Source organism: Thunnus maccoyii, chromosome 16 (assembly GCF_910596095.1).
Source record: "Thunnus maccoyii chromosome 16, fThuMac1.1, whole genome shotgun sequence".
In the NCBI taxonomy this organism is placed as follows: domain Eukaryota; kingdom Metazoa; phylum Chordata; class Actinopteri; order Scombriformes; family Scombridae; genus Thunnus; species Thunnus maccoyii.
This window is the reverse complement of record NC_056548.1, coordinates 13,995,451-14,017,925: the sequence shown is the minus strand read 5'-3', so window position 1 is coordinate 14,017,925 and position 22,475 is coordinate 13,995,451. Positions and strand designations below refer to the sequence as shown.

Sequence of the window (22,475 nt, the reverse complement as noted above, 5' to 3'; positions counted from 1 at the left end):
CATTCCACATTTTTTTCCATGACTGTTCCATAAAACAGAGCCAACTTTCCATTGCAGTTATATCTGTGTGCAGCTACAACTATCGTTTGTGAGATGAAAATATGATGTTTAAAACAGGGCAGAGCCAAACTCCACTACGGACACTGTCTAAAGCGAAAAAACACTCAAAATATGAAGATGTTTCCATTACGTTTGTCATGTTTTCAGCCTTGTTCTACAGCACAGACCCACATCCAACTGAGTTATTGTTACTGAGTGCCTAATTGTGTATTGCTTTAAAACACCTTCATCTTGAAAGGATTTGGGAAAACACGAGTGTTTGACTTCCTTTGTCAGCAAATTGCATTAAAAGACCAAAACTAACAACATGTTAGTCCGTCTCTTACTACAGTACTGTCCAACTGTCCTACCCTGTCTGTGCCACTCTTAATAAAAATATAAATCTTTAAAAACAAGCTACAAATATGTAGTTCCATTAAAAAAACACAACAACTCAGTACTTTCCTAAAACCTGGGCTCTGTGATTGTTAGCAAATGTTAGTCAAACAGGAGTAAATACTACATTTTTGGGGGGACTATCTTCAGCTGCGGATTAATAAACATTTGGTGCTCTGGTGAGAATTTACTGCAGCAAGATGGTGTGTGTGGGACTGACTGAAAATAAACAAGTGCCTGTCTTCATTATAATGAAGGAACATGTCACCCAGTGTGGCTCATTGATGTGTTTTCAACAGTTTTTGGATAACACTGGAGCTCTTCACAGACCAATCCATTGTTGTTTTTGGTCTTTTCAAGGAATTTGTTAACAATAAGATCATTACAGAGGATTGTCCTTTAAATATCATCCTTTACCTTACTTTATCTTTTTCAAAGATGCCTTTGACATACATACATAGTCTTCCCAGGGATGTCAACTGCACTGTTGGCTGTACACTTAGTGTGTTAGTTAGTGGTCAATGGTTTGGCCCTAGGGAAGACTGTAATCGTCAGTTAGCTTGCTGACTACATGTAATGATGTAATATGTGGTCACAGGAAAAACACAGACTTGATATCAGGGGATAAACCAGGGGTTGTGTGTGTGTGTGTGCACTGACCCAATATTCACGACACACAGGAAAACACGGCTCCTGTCAAAGCAGCCATTAATATTAGCATAACAGCACATCCTCCGCATTACAAAACAACAAAAACAACTCATGAATAATAGCTTTGTCTGCATTGTGATGGCTGCAGAAGCACTGGGGAAGCATGTGAATGGGGCAAGTGTTATTACAGCGGGATCAATACCTCGAGCAGGGAGCGGTATCGACAGGGGCCGACGCTGCGGCGCTACACTGTCGTTCCCTTGGGGACAGTCTGTCCATTGCAGGGAGATTGAAATCAGTTTACGGCATGCGGGGACACATTAATCCTATTACCACCAATCTGGTCGTTATGGTTTTTATTGAGGCAGGAGCTTTTCCTCGTCAGCGGCACTTAGCCTCGCTTGAACACACACATACACATGCACACAGTTTTCTTACATCACACACTTTTATCATGCAAGTGTGTCCACACAGTCTCCTTTGCAGACCCACACACTTTAGAGGCGACGGTAATCCAAAGAGAAACACAACATTACATAAGGCGACTAAGAGATGCTGCACCAACAGCTCCTACCTTACGCCACCACAGCATATGGACAGATGAGCTCTTCCTACCGCTCTCTCTTGCATTTTCTATTTCTCCCTCTTTCCCCATCTCTCTGGTGGCATCAGTGCATCACTTTGGTGGTGATGCAGCTCACGGCCCTAGTGATGATTAAGCATTACAGGAGCAAAGAAAGATAAAACTGAGAAAAATCTGCAAACCCTCACATTCAAGAGTGTGGAGCCAGCAAATGTTTGACATTTCTGCCTTATAAATGACTTTGACAATTAACAAAATTGTAGTCGATCAAACTTTTGTCAATCCACGTATAGTTTCAACACTATTATATGTCCTCAGAAAAGTAAACACCGCTGGAGTTCATCTTTAGCTTGCTGTGTGCTGTATATATATAGACTACAATGCTCTGAAGCCCTATTCTCTTACGGTAATGGGTTTTGGTGTTACTATTTTTGGAAGTCTTTCTAGAAGCGTTTGTGTCAGACTGGAAATTCGATTGGAAATTCTGACACAAAAACAACACTCATTTGGTAATTTTAATAACAAAAGGTCAATCATCGTGTTGTCTTCCTTGGCGACTAAATAGTGGGCCTCTACATTCCATTGCGAGACCTTTTTCTTTGCTTCTAATCTTATCACTTATAGCCATGTCGTCTTGGCCACATGGTAACCAGACACCCCATCCAGGAGACTGTCCTTTGTTCTACGTCACCCTAACGGACGCGGCGCTAACCTTTAGCTGACACCTGAGCCCTTGTGCTTCTCTTGGGTTTCAGGCCAATGTGAGCTGCCCATCTCCACCTGCCTAGTGCCCAGACTGGGGGAGGCAGGCACACCTGAGCCCACTGCTCTGGCCCAGGATCGCTCAACCCTGCCAAGATGCAGGTCTGGTTTCCTACCAGCTCAGAACATGATACTGTAACCGTCTACATCCATCCTGCTCTTGCTCCTCTGCCTCTTTACTTCACCTCAACGGCTGGTCAGAGTGCATCAGCAGTGTTTTAAATGCTGCTCCTAGATCATATTAACATTCAGATTGATGAGCATGGTCTGAGAAGTCTGGCAGTGTCCTTTCTCTGAATAATAGCAATTCAGAAAAGGGGGCAAAGAATGCTCGAATTGAATAGCAACTGTTTGTTAATTACAATCAATGACAATTGACATTGGTGATGAATTAACCGAGAACTTGCCTAGGATGATACGCAGACTTGATATTTACTGTAAGCAGAAAATAAGAGCTAAATGATTAGTTGATTAATTGAATAGTTGATAATCAGAAAATCAATCAGCAATAATTTTGGTGATAGATTAGATAGAAAATCACTAGTTGCAACTTCTCATGTGGGAATATTTGCTGGCTTTCTTAGTTTTCTATGTTAGCTACCTGACTAGTGACAAGTGATTTCAACTTGGGCTCTGGGAACATGTGAAGGCCGGTTTTCACTATTTTCTGACATCTTATTGACCAATCAATGAACCGAGAAAACAATCTGAGTATTAATCAATAAAAATAATTGTTAGTTGCAACCCTAAAAAAAAACAAAAAAACAACCGTCACACTAAATCATCCTACACTGCCAGTGATTAAGTGGGCCCAGAAAAGAGTGAGATGTTCCACATCTGATAACAAATCACATAAAATAATGCAATTACATGTAGTTTTGCACCTTGCTTTGTTGCTAAGATGCTCAAAATAAACATCACAAATCAAAAGGAATGACATCATGTTATATAAGATAGTCAGTGTGTCAAAAAAGACAGTGGGAGAGAATGAAAACATCACGGACGTCAGAAAATTCACTCTAGTTTTGCTGAACTACAAATAGCAGATTAGTCATCAAATCTCTCCTCCTTCCTCCTAAACAGCATAATTTCTGTGACGATAAAGCCCGAGAACAGACATGACACAAATGACAAACGAACAGGAGGACAGACGGAAAGTGACCCAGGCTGATGGAAACTTCTCCAGGCGTCCTCGGCGAGGAGTTCTGTGTGTGTGTGTGTGTGTGTGTGTGTGTGTGTGTATTTGCTGACAGAGGTGTTTGTCTGTAGGTCTGTGAGTCCGCTGACTCACTGTTGTGGTTGGAGTGTGTGACTGTGTCAGTGTTACTACAGTCTTCTGTGTGTGGGAGAGCAGGCTTAAGTTGAAAATAGCTGTCCTTTGTGCCTTGCGATGCTGTCTCTGTAGTGCTCATTTTAATTTTAATAAGTCTCTCTATGATAACGTGAGAACAGGCCATAATGTCCAAACGCTGTTTCCTCCCAAAAAAAAGCCTTGATGTGTTAAATCTGTCCTAATTAAAATAAGCACATTTCATTCTGTGACGGGCTGAAGCCAGAGAGGCACTTATGAAGAGAAAGAGCAGGTTGACAGGCTGATTAATTATTTATACGTATATAAAAGAGCAAATAAATGGGCAACCATCGAACTAACAAGCGACGAAATAAATAATTACATGTAAATGCCAGCATCAGATCATGCATGCGAGGTAACTGTAAAAGCTTACGTCACACTCTGTGTTCAGTAATACATTCACAGCCTGCCTGCCAACATGCTATGACCTTCACCATGTGTCCTGTGCTATCATCTGCTGATGCCGGTAGATTTTCCAGGTAATGATAGTGTTGTGACGAACATGCACATACTACAGCGTCTGCTGTCGACCCACAGCTCTGGCCTCGCTAAACCTCCCGACAATAGTCCTTTTGTTTCTTTCCCAAAATCCATACACAGCACTTTGGAGTGAGAGCCTACTGTACAGCACTACCAGCTCTGCCGTTATTATTATTATTATTATTATTATAATAAACCATCCTGTCTACAGTCTCTCTGTTTGGCTCATTAATGATGTAGCCAGCAGGGTTTGAGCCAAGGCGTGGGCTTTCCAGTTTCAAGCCATTTCAACTGTGTCAAAACAATGGCACCCAAAACACCACCGCCCATTCACAAACCTTCTCCTTTAATTAAAAGCCTACCATTCACTTATTTTCTTCACGCCGCCCATTCAAACACCACTGCCATTGCCTAATCTCTCCCTGAAGTGTCTATAAATAGCAGCAATCCACATATTAGTTCACCCAAAGTGCTTTGCAACAAAAACAGGAGTCTGATTATTGCTTCTCATCTTCAGAGAAGATTCAGGGATATTAATAAAAACAGGGGCCTTAGACAGGCTCAGATCTTGTCGACTGATAACAAAAACAAGAGCAGGCTGACAGGGAGGTGAGCTCAATCAGAGGCTGTTCCCCACGTGCCCTAGCTTTAATCTGCCCTCTCCCCCAGCGCTCTCCATCATTCTCTGTGTGCCAGAAACCGGGATTAGCGGTGTTCTTTGTGCCATTCGAAAGTCAGCCCTCTGTCTGCTCTTTTAATTGTGCGGCAGACCCCCTTTTCTTTAGGCGAGTTATGGGAAAGGTTGGCTGATAAGAGCTGCTTGACAGGAGGCTTTAGTGAAGACTGCGCTCTGATCAGACTGTCCTGTCTGTGGCTGTGTCAAGCCTGTCTGAGGAGGATGGTTGATCAAAGAGCGCTAAGCAGGTTTCATTAACAGAACTAACAAAACAATGAAATAAATGACGTGTGATCCAAGTCTCCTATTGCAACACGCAACTACCGGGTTGTAAATGAAGAGACATTCCCTTTATGTCATGATCAGGAGTATTAAGAGTTGTATTCAGCAGAAACACTGCACAATCAAAACCTCTGAGGTTTCACAGTGTATTTTTCTTTCACCCCAGAGTCCCTTGGAAATCTTAAAGATGTAACCACAACACCATAGTAACAGCACTACTGCAGAGTGACACACTGGTATCTTTCACCTTGCAGTGGTTAGAAAGTGTAATGAGAGTTGGAAGCAAACATAGCACAGCAGCTGCCCGGCTCACTGGGGAAACACTGACCACAGGGTGGCTCGACATGCATTGTTTGTGTGTGCATTTTTTCGGTGACATCAGATTACAAGCACATGCCGTTCTTACGTGCAAAACATGCCTTCACAGAAACAGTTTATGTTTCATACATATACATAAATATCTCTTGGGGTGACTAGTGTAAGGTTCATGATGGACATAAAAATATAAAATATAGCTGATCAAGGTGCTGTGGGGGATGAATATGGGGTTACTGAGTGCTTAAAACCTGCAAATGCTGCTGTTAGTTGCAAGAAACAGCTGAATACAGCCTTCACTGCACCAGAGCACATTGGTGTGGAAGAGTAACTGGCACAGAGGAAGATATATGATTGTTTCTTTGTGTTTCCTCACCAGAAAAAAATATTCCCGAACCTACACTGGCTGCTCATGATGAACTATGCGTATATGTGATGTCTGTAAACACGCTGATCCTGGTCAAAGGTGAGGTGCTCTAACTTGTGTCAGACTGCTGAGCGACACTGTACCTCGGTTTTATTCTCTCTCTCTCTCTCTCTCTTCCTGCGTCTCTTCGCGTTTCTTTGGTGATGAGTCCAATCAGACGAGCAGACGAGCAGCCAGCAGGTGAAGGAATATATCCTGACATGGAATTTCTAAGGGGTTTATTGGGTGAGCCGAGCTTTGGCAGACCATCTGTGTGGCCTTTTAAGCACCAAAACTGGCATGTTGCAGTGCCAAAGTTGGGGTTCGGAGGCTCACTTTGAACACATTTAAGTGCAACTGCTTTACTGCTCTGTGACTGACATGCAGCATATCAAATAGGCTTCCTGTGCCTGCCCTTGAGACAAATCTGTATTCCTATATAGGGTGTGTTTAGGTCAGTACTAAGCTTATGACCTACATGTACATCGAGTCATTTTTTAATTTAAAACTACAGAAATAAACTCACATTACGTACACTAACTGTATTTGTAGTTCCTGTGTCATCAATACCACCCATACAGACTTATGATAGGATTATTTATAATACAGTATTTTAGCATAATGTGATGTTTTTATAATATTTCTCCAAAATGCTTCCTCGATATGCTGTAGCACCTTTTTGTAAGGGAATCTCATCTAACCTAGTGCACCTGCAATGCTGATGGGATGAGGAGAGAGCAGAGATACAGAGGGGGAGTAAGAGGGGTCTGTCCGCCACTGCGTCTAAAACTGCCTCACTTCTTCCCCTGCGTGTGCCTTGCATGGACAATCAAAATTCATCACACCCTCCCATTCAACTTGCGCATCATCTCCCAACAACTCGCGCTGTAAAAAAACAAAAAACAAAAAAACAAAAACTTGAAACAAAACGATAGAACAATTGGTGCATGAAGAGACCGTTTTCTGTGTGTCCCATTCTTGCCTTGTCTACCCCATTTCTGCAATTCATCCAGCGTCAATCACTGCGCCGTGCGCGCTGCGCGGGACGTGCGTCTTGGCGAGATGCGGCTCCCATTGACAAAAATCCTCGTCTGAGACAGGGCTGCATTCAACGTCACCAAGACATGCATGCACTTCTACAGGGCAGTATGCAGTCGGTCCCGAGCAAACTGCTGCACAACCACACCGCAAGGGCAAAACCATACTGATTAGTTGCAACGTGCGTTTCGTGCTAAAAAAAAAAAAAAAAAAATCGTACCTGCATTTTGTCTGACGTAAACACCTCGGTGTCTACTTCGCAGGCGATGATGGTCACCATCTCCAGTTTCATATTTATCGATGGCATTCCCTTTCGTGGTTGGGAAATAAAAACCAAAATGGAGTTGAAGTCTTTCTCTTCCTCTCTTATGTGGTCGCAGAGAAAGAGTCAATCAGTTCTTCCTCCACAAACTCAACGTTAAAGTCCAGCGGACTGTTGTGGTTGCTTGTATGAGCTGAGAGAGTTGCTGCTGGACTCCTCACTGCACTGGCGCGCTGCTGACAGTGATGCTGCAGCAGCCGCACAAACTCTCTCCTGTCCTCCCCTCCCCTCTGGCTCATTGACGTCATTACCATCCTCACGTTCGTCGTGTTTTACGCCACTACAGTGCTCGACGAACCGTGCACGGCCACTGCAGAACTCACGGTCCGGTTTATTCCGCTTTTTTCTTATATTTTGGTGTGTTTTTTATGTTCACCGAGAAATTCAGTGAATCTGCTAAACTATACATGGCACATCATGTAATATCAGCATCACTGTCCCGGATTAACCCCCTGCATTCCAGCAGAGAGCCTGTTGTTTATGCCTTTCTTATATGCTAACAATGAACACAATACCACAGGGAGTGGACATAATAACAGGAACATTTATACTGTATGAAACAAATGAGGTCTTATGTAACAGCCTTTCAATAACTGTGCTGATACTGTTTTTCAGCTTGTGTTGAAGAGGTGTTGAGGCAATTTTCAAGGCAAAGTTTGTAGTGACAGTTGGACGATGTTGCAGAAATAATATTCAAAAAATCACCATTAAGTTAAACCAACACCTCTCTGACACAGTCACATCAAAAACTGAATATTATAAGGTCGTAGCGATTGGATTACAGTAGACTAGAGGTTCCCAACTGAAGGTCTGGACCCCGACATGGCCTCAAGAGATGAATCTAAAATGTTGTGAGATGATTTCTGGGATAGGGAACAAGAAAATTAAAATTCTTTTACATAATTTTATGTGTATTTTTCAGGCTTTTCTTGTGAAATACTGTATTGTTTTATCTCTTCGGGCTTCAAAAAACGTAGTCAAATGAAAAATCTCTCTTAACACTTAATGAAGGAGGGAAGCACGTATATTACGCTTTGTATTAAGGGGTCACAAGCAAAAAAGGCTGGGAACCACTTGACCGAACAGGTTCCTGTTATTGTGTCCATATGACCTGTGCACCAGCACCATAACAAGCAGCACACAATAAGATTCGGTGCTTTAGATCACTGATAATATCCTTCAAATTATAGTCACATAAGAGCAATATTTGAACAGCCGATCATAAAATATTGTTTTGCATACAGAAGATTGGCTCAAATTACTGTGCGTCAAACATACGCTGCCTTCTGTGGGCGTCCACTGCACGTTTTTTTCCCCCCCCGTCAATGCAAAATTGCATAAGCGAGCCTGGCAGCAGCATGCTCTGGAGTTAGAGCTGCCTTCAGTTGACATGATCTGTGGCTTCAATGGCTTAATAATAACAGACAGACTATATGGCTACAGTATGTGGTGCTCAAGCTGATGTGTATATTGTCTCCCTACATGCTCCTAATAGATATGGTACAACTGATATAAAATAAATAGGCACCTAATTTGGACATTAGAGGTTATAAAACGGCCTTGCGGATACTTTGTTGATCCTGTTTAAGACCCAACATATGAAAACTTTAAAATAACTTCTCAGTGAGCTGTACCGTACTTTTAGTGCTGACTTGTTGATTGGAGATTAACTGTACCGTGACTCTCTATCACTCACAATAAAAGCAGCTGATGACTGCCCTGCTGCTGCTACAGCTCCTTTTTTTTTCTTAATTATGATGATACAGTGAGAGTTTCCACTCCAGCTCAAGACCAATTATTAAAAAAGACCCCACAGACATTATATCATTGCATAATATCCTAACAAACCATATCTTCTTTCCATCACTCAGGTCATCTCTCTCTCTCCCTCCCTCCGTTTCATAATAACAATTGCCAAGCCAACTGAGACAGCTAAGTCCCCTATAAGCCATTAATATTAAGGCTCTAGGCGGTGAGGGCTATTTATGTCTGTGTGTGTCAGGCATTGTCCACGCTGAGCAGACGGAGAACATGAGTGAGATACGTGAGGATGACTGTGACATTCCTCCACCAGACAGCATCAGTCAGTCACCCGCACAAGTCTGGAAAAATCTGCCTCTAAAACACCAGACACTGTAGCGTGTTGGCCCATAAGCCCGGACGGCATCGTCAGCTGGTTCATCTGCTGGGAGTGAATCTGTTTTATTCTTTCAAGTCACGGTGGTAACAGCGGGCAGCACAGAAGATGCTACTTGACAGGTTTAGATATGGTTTCGAAAATCACCCCCGCAGTTTATTAATCACGAGATCAGAAGTGATAAAGCAGCGTGCCTGCGTCACCTTTTCTTTTGAATCCACACTGTTTTCTGGGATCTAATGTAGTCTTAGCTCGCCAAGAGTTGTGATCATTTATTTATGCAGTCATGGAAAATTCTCTTTTCACTCGCCCCTGTTTACAAAAGTGGAGGGTCAACAAAAGCTGGTGGAGATTCAACGTCTTGCTCAAAGAAACTTCAGTAGAGGAGATGCTTGTTGGTGCACCAGGGTCCTCAAAACCATCCTCACTGAACTAAACCTCACATGCAGTTTAATCTGATCTAGTCTAACACGATCTAGTCTCGTGTCATGTGTCTCTGCTGTATAGTATAAGCCATAAACATACAGCCCATTGGATTAATGTTTTTTTCGGTTATCAAAGCACTGCGTCGATGTGCCACTCTGATCCCTTTGTCACTGCTGATAAGTAGGATGGATCGCTGTGGATGATGAAGCACTTTTCTTCCTCTCTGGCCTCATTCTGCAGTTCTCCTCCTCCTCCTCATTCTCAATTCTCTACTCCTCATTCACAATTCCCTCTGTTAGATCTCACAGTCAGCACAGCTTAAACAAGACTCCATGTTGGAAAGTATAAACACATGCTTTGTCCATTTGAAAAAAAATGCATTTGTGACTGAGAAGACACATGATTATAACCTTTCAAATGTCGCTGCCTTATAACAGTATTAGTAGGTGTTTTACTTTAATGTCGACAATTATTTCAAAACGGAGGATCTTTTTTTTTTTTTTTTTTTTTTTTTTTACAAATGTCTAATATCAGGAGCAGATTTGTACACAGTAAAGTGTATCTGTTCTTAAAGGAATATTTTGACATTTTGGAAAATACATTCACTTTGTTGCCAAGAGTAAGATGAGAAGATCGATGCTACTCTCATATCTCTATGGTAATTACATTTTTGAAGCTCAGTCTAAAGGTCACAACATCCACCTAACAACACCTCCAAAACTCTGTTTTTGTCCGTCCAAAACATGTAAATATGTATGACAACATGCAAATAAAAATATGGTTATAATAACTGTTTGTATAAAATACAAACAGGTGGTTAGATTTAGGAAATCTTTGCTCAACTAGTGTTTTATTTTCCCGTTTCTTCATGTGCATGTAACAATAAATGATTATGCATGAAGCATAAATTCACAGGTAAGCCGCACGGTTAATTGAAGTGTAGAAATCTGGTTACAACAGTACGAGTCTTGAAGTGCGTGATGCATTTTGTAAGAGATGAGAAGAGAAGCAGGCAGAGAGGCTCAAAAGGGTGAGACGCCATGTCTCAGACTCACTGACGAGCATGAATTTGTATTCTGAAGTGGAGCTCTGCAGAGGAGCAGGAGGGAGGAAATCAGGGCAGTGGATCATCAGGGTGGGATGATATACGCATGCTCATCATACACAGATGTATGTGAATGCAGACACGCATACACATACACACACAAGTAAACAACGCATCAGTAAACACAAACAAGGAAATCTGCATGCAAATATATATTGTATTTGTGCTATAACTTCTGTGGATTTGAAAAGAAACACACACACACACACACACACACACACTAACAGACAGGAGATATTCCTAAACATTTACTCACTACAATAACTCACCAAAAAAAGAAACGCATCAAATATGACAAATATGACAAGAGTTCTCACAGACACACAAGTGATATGAGCTTTGTCTATATGTGTGTGTGTGTGTGTGTGTGTGTGTGTCTGTGTTATGTGAAAGCAGAAGAATGAAAGGAATGACTCTGGAGAACGGCCATAGCAGGCATGCAGACAGGCTGCGGCTGCACAATCCTCATGATCTTCACACACCTGCACACACATACACCTGCACACACACACACACATATACACATACACATACACATACACTCTCAATCCCTTCATTGCCAACCCCTTGTTACACCAGGCTACCTCACTTGGCTCTGCCAAACCAACCTCTGGTGCCAGCGCCAATGCAGCTGCTGTAATCTAGGCCAAGCTATTTATAAAGCAAGCAGCCAAGTACAGGCGCAGAGAGCCAGGGGGAGACAGAGGGATGGGAGGATAAAAGAGTGTCTACAGGGCAAAGAGACAGATCTAAAGAGTGTAGGTGAGACAGAGCAGGGGAGAACAGAGAAGCACAGAGAGGCATGATGGCACAGAGGGAATAAAAGTAGTGAGAGGGTGAATGAGAATAGAAAAAGCGGCACAGAAAGAGATGCAGAGAGGTCATTAGGTGCAAACGACAGCGTGAATACCTGAGGACGAGCGGACACCATCATCGGCTGTAAATGACAAACACGAGTAGCCTCGATTGAAACTCCTTCAAAGCTCCAAACTTGTTTTATCTGGTGGTTTGAATTCTGACTGGATGAAATGTACGGGAGGGAATGTGGCTGCTGCAGTATTTAGTCATTTGGATGTTAAAAATGTTGATAGATATGGATTTACATGGCTTCTGGCAATCCAGCTTTAATTATTAGTGATAGAGAACTCCCACGGGCCAACTCTGACTCCAACTCTTTTCTCCTAATTAACAAAAACGATGTTCTCACGGGAAACGTGTACAATCATTTGTGCAAAAAGAGCAATTCAGTGCTTTTTCATTCATTTTTTAAAATGGAAATTTATCAGTTTTGGAACAGGGATGCACTGATCCAAATATTTTCTCTTCAGTTATTAATTTTGATAACTAAACTAAACGTATTGGCTAATATAAATGGGATAATGTACCATAGTAGTTTATATGCAAATTAGTCTACAATGTTTGTAAAAGTTTGTTGTTGACAGTCACTGAGAAACAGTATGTAGATAAGTCACATCTTATCAATAATCTGTTTAATAAGGTCTGTACTGACACCAAGAAAACAGAAAAATTATAAACAATTATGATAATTGATTGAATTGATAATCAATCAATTGTTCAATTCATTTTTTAAGGAAAAACATTTTCTGGTTACAGCTTCTCAAATGTGAGAATTTTGTACTTTTATCTGTTTTATTTCTTTGTTATTTAGGGACGTCAAGTTGATAGTCGAGTTTATAGACTAGGCGATTATTTGATCAATCATAAAAGTGTCAAATTAATCAATAATGAAAGTAACTTAGTTGCATCCTATCCTGTGTAGGAAACTTTACCTTAACAGAAACTGCTTTGAGAACACCTTTCAATAATGTGAATATGTAAAATAGTAAACAAATAAATACAAATACCTGCGATAAAACAAAAACGCTGCTTTATGTACAGTATGAAAGGCTTTAGGAAACGGTGTCACAGATACTGTCCGAACATGTAGGCTGAAAGTATAGTATGTTTCTGGTTCACAGCCCACATCTGGTGGGCCACCAGCAGCTGTTCAGTGTTTTAACCCCGTCCAGCAGCTTAGGAGCAGGAGAGATTGAGCTGCCATAGCTGTGTGAGCGGGACAGAGACAGAGGGGATAGGAGGGGGACGGAGGAGGAAGCACAGAGCGACACGTGCCGATGGCTCTACTGATTGCTTTGCTTTGAAATCAGGTCAAACATTTGGATGGGTTAGGCAGACTCTTTAACCCGCATGCAGGCATCACTGCTGCTGGAATACCAGACACAACAAAAAAGAAAGAAAGAAAGAAAAAAAAAAAAAAAAACGGTCAGGGAAGGAAAGGACCCAAGGCGGTTTCAGATCTAACACAAAGCTTTGAAGACAACACAGCGCTCTGAGAAGTGGGTGCCATTTTCTAAGGCAGGCAAACAAAGAGGGAGAAAGAAATGATAGACTTTTCACCAGAGGATAGGAAGAGCTCTATATTCTTTCACTTCAAACAGATCTAATTTAAAGCCATGGGATCAACATGGCAACTAAAGATGAGCACAAGTGGCAAACTGGTGTGATGAGATTGCAAACATTAAAGGGTGAGGCTGGCCTATAAGTAAACTAAAATGAAAAAGAGAAGAAGGGTATTGATATAGCTTCCAGATCTGTTTCAGACAACCGAGCAGCCACTAAAGCAAAAGATGCTCAAACTGTAAAAATCACAGGCACAGACAACCACGAGGGCCCCCTAGACGTCGCTATTGTGGATATGGACTGTCAATAAGCAACATGATGGAGACAGTGAGAGGGAGAGAGAGTGAGATGCAAACAGAGACAGACTTTAAAGGTGCAGTGTGGCAGTGTACAGGATTTAGTGGCATCTAGTGGTGAGGTTGCAGATTGCAACAAACTGCAACCTCACCCTCCCCTTCCAAGCATGTGGGAGAGAACCAATGGTGGCTGTGAAACTCATGAAAAATGCTCTCTCTAGAGCCGGGTTTGGTTTTTCCACTCTGGGCTTCTGTAGAAACCTGGCAGCCTCCATGGAAGAGGACCCGCTCCTTATGTAGATATAAAGAGCTTATTCTAAGGTAACAAAAATACAACAATGCTTATTTTCAGGTGATTACATTAATTAAAACATACTTATAAATATTATATTCCATTTCTGCCAAGTCTGTTCTGCTAGATGCCGCTAAATTCTACACACTGCACCTTTAACTTAAAGAGGGCAGAAAAGCACTCTAGGGAGAAATTAACAAATGAAAGATCTAAAGAAAAACAGAAATAAACACGAACCAATATAAAGCAAATTGAATTGGGGAGAGTTACATTCATGATTGTTTTTCCAGCAAAGTAACAAAAAAAACGACTGCCGGGAGACTGTCAATAGTCCTTTTCTGTAAATGACAGCCGGCAGAAATTGATTTGAATGCTGGTCTCCCCACCTTCCTCCTAATAAATAACTCCAAGAAGCAGCATCACAGGGGAGCCAGCTTTGCAGACTCGGGTGCCACACAACATTTAGACATCAACAAAGTTCTGCAAGTAAACAGAAAGGTAAAAGAAAAGGAAATAAGGGCAGTATGAGCCAAACTGGTAGTAGGATAGTGAAGTACAACGTCTCTATTAAAAAGTTTAAGATGTACAACACAGTCCAGCAGACTTTCCGTGAAGAAGAAATTTCCATTTTTAAAATACAACTAGAATATAGACAGAAAGAAAGATCCAAAAACTGACTGGTTCTCATAAATTCTCACAGCTTAACTAAACTTCTTGTTGCCTGCGGGTTTATTTTAGCTCCTTATTTTTATGGACTGTATTATTGCAGTTATGCCTCAATTCATAGGAGTCTGTTTATACTTGGCATCAGTTAAATAAGAAATCATACTCTGTTGTTGTATTCTGAACTGCTATTCTTGAATGCGCCCACAGAGTGTTTCTTTTTTTAGACTGATTGAACCAGAAAATAATCTTGATTTAAATAGAATCGCAGAAGCACCACTAAGAACAAATGACACAGCGGCTTACGGAGCATCCTAAATCTTATAGTTTCATATTCAGCCCGTGTAGTAGGCGAGTGGTGGTTGTGGTGGACAAGATGAGCTGTTGCTTTTATCGAGGCAACCATGCACGAAACCAAATCATAATCACTCATCAAAGAGCCAAAAAAAAAAAAAAGTGTTTCCCTGAAGCTCTTCATCTGAAGGTGTGGGAGTGGTACTGTGTGAAGTTAATAAAAAAAAAACTGCTGCTGTGAAATGATTTTCATCATGGTGGAGATATTATGATGTCTTTAAATAGATGTTTGTGGATAGAGGTTTATAGATTAGGGGTTTAGAAAGTACAACATGACATAATAAACTAAGCTGTGGGAGGCATTTTTCCCAAATTGCCATTAAATTGAAACACATTCGTGTGTTCAAGAGGTATTTTCTAATCTAATATCAGAGTAAAGATATGATTTCTGGACTCAAAAGTGCAACCCGACTCAGGGATCAGTCACTTTGCAGAATATAAAAAAGAGCAAAGACGGTGTGAATAAAAAAAGTTAATTGTTAAAGTTAAATGTTATTAAAGCTAACAAAATGGCAGAAAATAGTTAAAAATGCCCATCACAAGTTCCTTGCCCAATGTGATGTCTTAAAGTTGCTTGTTTTGTCACTAGCATTCCAGCAATGATATAAAATGGAAAAAAAGTGAGTACAAGTGAGTGAAAGGACAGTGACAGAGGTTAATAACAGCTGTTAACGTATCAGCCAGCTAGCCATGCTAACTCCTGCAGTTTATGCTTACGACCACACTCATGCCATTTCCTGTCCTGTTTGCTTTTCGACACACCACACGAGTACATTTCGCCAAGTAAAATCCAGTCTGATCACACCAATCTATCCCGCCCTATGTAATCGACCAAAATTATTAAAATCACTTGTGTGGGTTTACCATGGGCTAACAGGGCCTTTAATATGTTCTGTCACTTTATCCCTTCCCTGTTTTAAGTTCTACCCAGGCAAAAAGACCTTTATGTGTTCAACTTCTGCAGAAAATGATTTAATGTCCATAAAAGATCAGTAATGTTATGTAGAAATGACTGTGTGAAAAGTAGATTTTGTTGCACATACAGTGTTAATTACAATCCAGCATTAGCTTGCCTGATTATATCTGTGGCCTCAGTAGAGGCTCAGATTTTACTGAAAACTTTAATAGTTGTCTTCAGCTTGAGATACTCATCAAAATGCAAGGAGTGATGCAGTTTAACAGAGAAAAGTGGAAAATTGTTATTGGATAAGAAAACACTGTCTTGTCAAATGTGCAAAATACTTTGAGTGCCACAACAGCTCAATTTGGCCAAATTGTGCTTTCCATTGTTGTCTGCTCAGCAATGGAATTGCTTTCTGCTTGCTTCTGTTTGATAAATAGATGCAAAACAAGCACACCAGGTCGGTGAGACAACCCCAGTCAGTGTACTAGAATAATATTCAGGCCGCAGCAGGAGCAGGGGCCAGCGGCACTCACTCACTCTGCACTGCATCATGTCTGACCTTCAGCCTGCCAAGCACCCTCTCCCTCACGTTCACCCCCCCCCCACCCCCGAGACCGACGCCCAAAAATAGACTGTAGTCTGACAAATGCAAACATATCACTACCACGCGCTTGCATGCACACTATGTACATGCATTGCGTGTGCAGATAACAGACACACACACACTGGCACTCACTTTACATCTCACTTTTCACATCCTCTATCACGCTATCTTTAGTCCCTGATGTGTTTCATTGCTCATTGTTCATATATACATATATACGTATACACATATATATGTATATATGAGTCACACTATCAAACACATTAGACTGAAGTGGGTCCATCTGAGCAGCTCAACTTTTCACGTACTTACAGTACTCTATCGCTGCTACACTGCTAATGCATCACTAAGTGGAACTGTTTGAAAAATCCTTGTAGCACTTCTGTAGTAAAGATAGAGAAAGTTATCCATTGCTGCTGGTATTTTTGGGACTGGGAAAGCAATGTGCACATCATTAAATGGTCGGTTCGCCCAAATTATAGAGGAACATATTTTCCCTCTTACTTCTAGTAGTACCTAGCCACGCAGATACAATAGTTATGCTTTTTGTGCTTAGTTATCTCTCAAAACTCAGATATTGTATTGTCACCACTATCAGAGAAATGTCAAGATACACAGCCCTACTGGTGAATTTTTATAAATGTCAGTTTTCAATGCTGTGAGCACAAACAAATGACATTCACCTCTATTGATGTAGAGGCAGAAATCTCAGAAACGGGTGACGTTAAACCAAAACTATCTGCACACATACCACTAGAGCTAAGTGAGAATATGTTTTTTGTAATTTGGGTAAGCCAGTCTTAGCAGGCTGTAATAGCCTTTTCCTTTCTTAATACTTTTTTTGGCCACTTGGCAGCAGAACAAGCTGTGAACACATTATTGACATATTATCACCTTATACAAATATTATACTTGATATGGCAAAAATGTTAGCAAACAGTTGCCTATTTATACATCCAGAAGACACGGGGCGACATTAGCATTCACTCTGAGTGATGTTTCCTTCAGCTCTCCACCAACTCCTGAAGCAAATATCTGGCTCTTGAGCTTCTAAATGCTCCACTATGTTCACCTGTTAGCTGCTATGTTTGTCTCTCTGTCGTTTGGTGCTGGGCATGTAGCAAAAACAGTGGGCTGCTCTGCCAACTCTGCAATTCCGTCTTTCAGACCTACTATTACTCAACCCAACTCCTCTGCATCACCCCCATGACCTCCATGATATCCAGGAAGACAGGTGTAAGGGTTTCCATCAACCACCTGCTGGCTCCACTCCAACACCACCAGCGTCTAGACTCCAGGGGGGCCTTGTGCTATCTGCTATCTTCATAACACTTTATGAAGATGCTTCACATCGTCGTTGATCTCTCCTTATTGAAATGAAAGTGATGTGAGCCCAAACAGTACCGTTGGAGGCTGTAAAACCAAAACAATGACCTTCAAAGATGCCCAATATAGCTTAAAAAGACTGCAGAGTCAGGTAATAATTCTTCATCTTTAACATTGAACTTGACAATGTGACCCATTGTCCATTTATAAAAATATTGACTAGTGCAGGTTTAGCTGAAATTAATCATTTAGTATTACCCTGCAGCAATGCAGACCACTAACTTAAAAACATCTTGTTTAGTTTTCATTACGTGTCAGATAAAAACATTTTGTTTGGTGTTGAGTTAAGCTTGCAGCTGGCGCTTGCTTGATTGCGCTGGTTATGGATTGAGGAGGGCTCAGTCTGACAGCAGCAGGAGCAGTGATGAAAGCTTTGCTCAGTGCTGATTAGGCCTGATATACACTGGGCCCTATGAGGGACCACTTATAATGGCTTCTCTGACCTTTCTCTTGACAAGCACAGAAACCACTTTGCCTCGTTACTTTGCCCACACACACACCTCTGTCTCTACCTCCCTCACTCTTTGTGCACACTTGTTTTCCGAGGGTGCTACAGATAATGAATCATGTTGAAATTAGAAACCACACTGGCTGCAGCTGTGTTCGGTCTATGCAACACTGTTAATCGTATTCACAACAGAATGAGATGAACATTCCTCAGACCACAATGAAAATCAGTCTAAGGAAGCTAATCAGGGCTGTATGCGACTCAGCACTTTACAAGTCAAATCTGATATGACTCAGTGCAGACTCAGTACAATTGAATTTGGGTAACAATTGTGGGGTGGGTGAAGGTTCTTTTGGTTTATTTTGGTTTAGAGACAACATTGTATTATAGACCGATAAAGTCCTGTACTTCCAATCATTGTCCCTGGTGTTTACACAGTCCATTAACCTTTATCAAGCTGGAGAAAGGTGTTCGACTGAAAAACTAGGAAAATTTAATCATATGTACAAACAATACATTTTTTTCGGGAAGAATAAAACGAAGGATGTATTTGGTGTGACGTTTTTCCAAAGAAAGTAACAGGAAAGACTTGCTGACGTGCTTTCTATTGTGAATATTTATCTTTCTCAAGCAAGTTTCATGTTCTGATTTTCATATTTAACAAAGGTGGTCCAGAAGGTAGGAAAACACACATTAATTCATCTAAAATCTTTCAATATACTTTGAAAAATAGTCAACAAAATAGTCTTCAAGATGCTCAAAATGCATCCAAACTTTTGACCTTTTTGAGACATTTAGCATAAAATACAAAATGGGCTACTAGATTTAATTTAAATGGAAACATGGAGAACAACATCAAAAATAATGCCTGTTTGAACAACTGATCCGACAGATCATTAAAACCATTAAGTGTAAGGGTGCAGCACTGTTATAATCACAAGAATTTATTTTTAATTAATAAAATGAATAATTAACCCAACTGTTTCAGCGAAGTGGTGGGCTGATCTGGCAACGCCTGAGCTGAACTTCCTAACGAAACAGTAAGCAGTTCTAAGGCGTCTCTCCATTTTTCCTAAAAGCTGGTCAGGAGAACAAAATACTGCACATAAAAGAGAAAGTGTGCCACTAGGTTCTACTTTCTTTTCACTAATGCAGAAGAAAGGAAAAGGCTTTTACAGCCTGCTAAGAGTGTCTTATATATATGGGGTCTCTCTCTCTCTCTCTCTCTCTCTCTCTCTCTCTCTCTCTCTCTCGGAGCACAGCGTGATTACTGAAACAGCACATCCTCCTGCATGCGAGCCTTTGAGAACAGAAACAGAAGGTAATGTCGGTGTTGGGAGAGAGCCAAGAGCCCAAAGACACAAAAATGTAGGTTGCCATGTCCCTGTTCTTCACTGATGATGTAGAGTTTAGAGATGTCAAGTTTTTATCAGCTGAAATTTTGCAATTTTAGAAAAAGCTCAAGACTCTGTGTGTGTACGGGTGTGTGCAGAATCAAACAGCACTGCTACAAGCCAAAAACAACCTAATAAAGTTCCTGTTCGTGCTTTGAAAATATCACAAGCAACCTGTTTTTTTTTTTTTTTATTTCATACCTCATCCCTTTCCTGTCCTCATTTTGAAAGTTTAAATAAATGTCAAAAGTTCTATTTTTAGCATGGCTCATTTAATTGAACCATATGGAGAACAATCTATTGACATGCTCTGACTGAAGGGTGCGTGGGTGGCATTTCCACTTAAAAGCCAGAGTGTGAATTGTAATGAAGTGAGGAGGCAAAATGAAAAGGGAGGGAAGGGAAGGGAAAGGAAGGGAAGGGAAGGGGGAGGACTCCACTGCTAGGAGCTATGGGTGTACAAACAGCAAACTCACAAAGCAAGAGTGATTCATTTAAAGGGATTTTGTGTATGCGCCAGATTTAGCCTCTCTGCTTTGCATTTATATACACAGAGAGGATAAATAAAGAACACTTAGGAGAGAGAGACAGAAGGGGAATACTAAAAGAATCGAGAAAGGAGAAGAAAGTTAACATGCGAGTGTGTATGTGGTGATCAGAAAGAGGACAGAAAACTGTTAAAGGAAGATGAGATGGATAGCTTTAAGATACAGAAGAGAGAGATGCATAGACTTGACAGATTAAACAAGACACAAAGACAGTAGAGGAGATGTGAAGCATGCCAGCTGCAACTACTAGGAATAGAGGGACAGCATTTTTTGGATTGTTGAAAATTTAAAGTATTATCTTTGTATCCTTCTCAAGCAAACAGGATCCAGTGATCCAAGTATTCTCTCCGAGGAGCCTGATAAAGCTGCGACGGACAGACTCGACGCGTCCTAGAGAGGCCTCGCTGGCATATAAATGTGTGTGCACGAGTGTGATTGTGTTTGATGCTTTAGTATGGAGGCCTGTGGACACATCTAGAAGCACAAGTGGGCATGTATGAGACACTGCATGGGGTGATGATTGAATGACATGCACAGGCACATGGATTAAGGCTAACGATTCTGTGCAAGCCATATTGTAATCCTCTGCTCTGCATTGATGTTCCCTGGCAAATAAAAAGCTGGCATCAGGTGTGTGTGTGTGTGTGTGTGTGTGTGTGTGTGTGTGTGTGTGTGAGAGAGAGAGAGAGAGAGAGAGAGAGTGTGTGCCTTTGCGGTTGAGCAATCAGCAGCACAGCTTGAGATGGTGACTGGACTTTGACAGGCAGGAGCAAAAGCTGTGGATGACATCATGCACATGTTGCTGGGCTTTAAGTCTCGGATGCGCTGACACATTCAGCAAAGATGACTCAAACATACACAGACTCACGCACACACACATACAACCAAAATACGACCCAGAAAGTGAGTTTGCTCAATCTCACCCTGTGCGCGTCCTCTTCGAACACGGCTTCATGGACGCTGCACGCGAAGAGCGCCGTGGGGAGGTCGCTCAGATCCATCATCTCCTCCGCCATGCCGTCCTGATCGTTCTCCCCAAAAACCATGTCCTCCTCCTCCTCGTCCTCCTCGGGATCGCTGCTGTAGGCCTCTGAGCCGTTGCTCCAAGCCTTGGAGCTCTCTCGCAGCATCTTGAGCCTTTTAGGAGGCCGCAGACAGGTGGGTGTGGGACCACAGAGGCTGGGAAAGATCCGACTGGGGAGAAGGGAAGGTGAAGAGATTGGACATTGGGAGATAAGGTGAATATACTCGCTGGATGTTTGTGGAGAAAATGAGGTGATAGTGAGACACCGGTGCGTGAAGATTTCAGGGTCGCAGTAAAGTGTTCATCAAGGGATGATACTACGCAAGGTGCAGGAGAGATAAAAGAGAGACAGGGAGAGAGGAAAGAATGAAGATGAAGGAGAGAGTGACAGTAAAAGCACACGATAATGAACAAATGTCAATAGGAGCAAAGATGTGGTAACAAACAACAACAAAAAAATTATAAAACAGAGAGGAAAAAAGCCAAAAGTTCCATGTTTAGATCCTTCTTTTAGGTCAGTTTTCTTGCTTGAAATATCACAATTTCAGTCTGTCTGTTAATGCTTCAATTATATCTAAGCATTCGTTGGTGATGAAGAGAAAATATACCAGCTGCTCCCAGTACAGAGTCTCTAGAGAACCATCTTGCAATCTTGCACGGATGCCTCGCAGCTGAAACAATTAGTTGATAAACAGAAAAATAACTGATAACTGATTAATCGTTTCAGGCGTTTTTCAAGCAAAAATTGTGAAAAAAGGTTACGTTCTCAGATTCCAGCATCTCAAATGTTTATTATTATATATGACAAAGAGTAAACTGAATATCTTTTGGCTTGGGTTTTTATATCTGACTGACACTGGGTGAATATTTGGGTTGTGCATAATAGCATTGGGGTAGTTAGTTGTGAGTTGTATAGATCAGTGTATACTTCTTCCTACTCCCTTTCAGACATGTAATATTTATTTATGTTGTTTCTGAGAATTTGTTTATTGAGAGTTTGCAGTAGGGGAGAACGGGGTAAATAGAGCCAGTGGGTATAATGAGCCACCCCCTTTATCTAGATAACCATAACCAAAATGAATCATGTGAACACAAATTAAGAAAGTATAATCACATTACTCAATCCATCTTGGACTCAAGCACATGGAGAGAGTGGTCAGCAAAACAGAGCA

The 22,475-nt window shown here is 41.3% G+C and overlaps 1 protein-coding gene across 2 annotated transcripts in view; it reads right to left on the bottom strand.

Annotated features, from left to right (window-relative positions):
- rcan3 (regulator of calcineurin 3) overlaps nucleotides 1-22,475 on the bottom strand; it is a 42,759-nt gene that overhangs the window by 17,575 nt on the left and 2,709 nt on the right. The window contains exon 2 of one of the 2 annotated variants that reach the window (XM_042387969.1): nucleotides 21,203-21,473. In XM_042387969.1, coding sequence (XP_042243903.1) covers nucleotides 21,203-21,409 — 207 coding nt within the window. In that variant the 5' untranslated portion in view covers nucleotides 21,410-21,473. Of the gene's footprint in view, nucleotides 1-7,199; nucleotides 7,469-21,202; nucleotides 21,474-22,475 lie in introns of those variants that run through there. The other variant, XM_042387970.1, reaches the window with a different exon arrangement.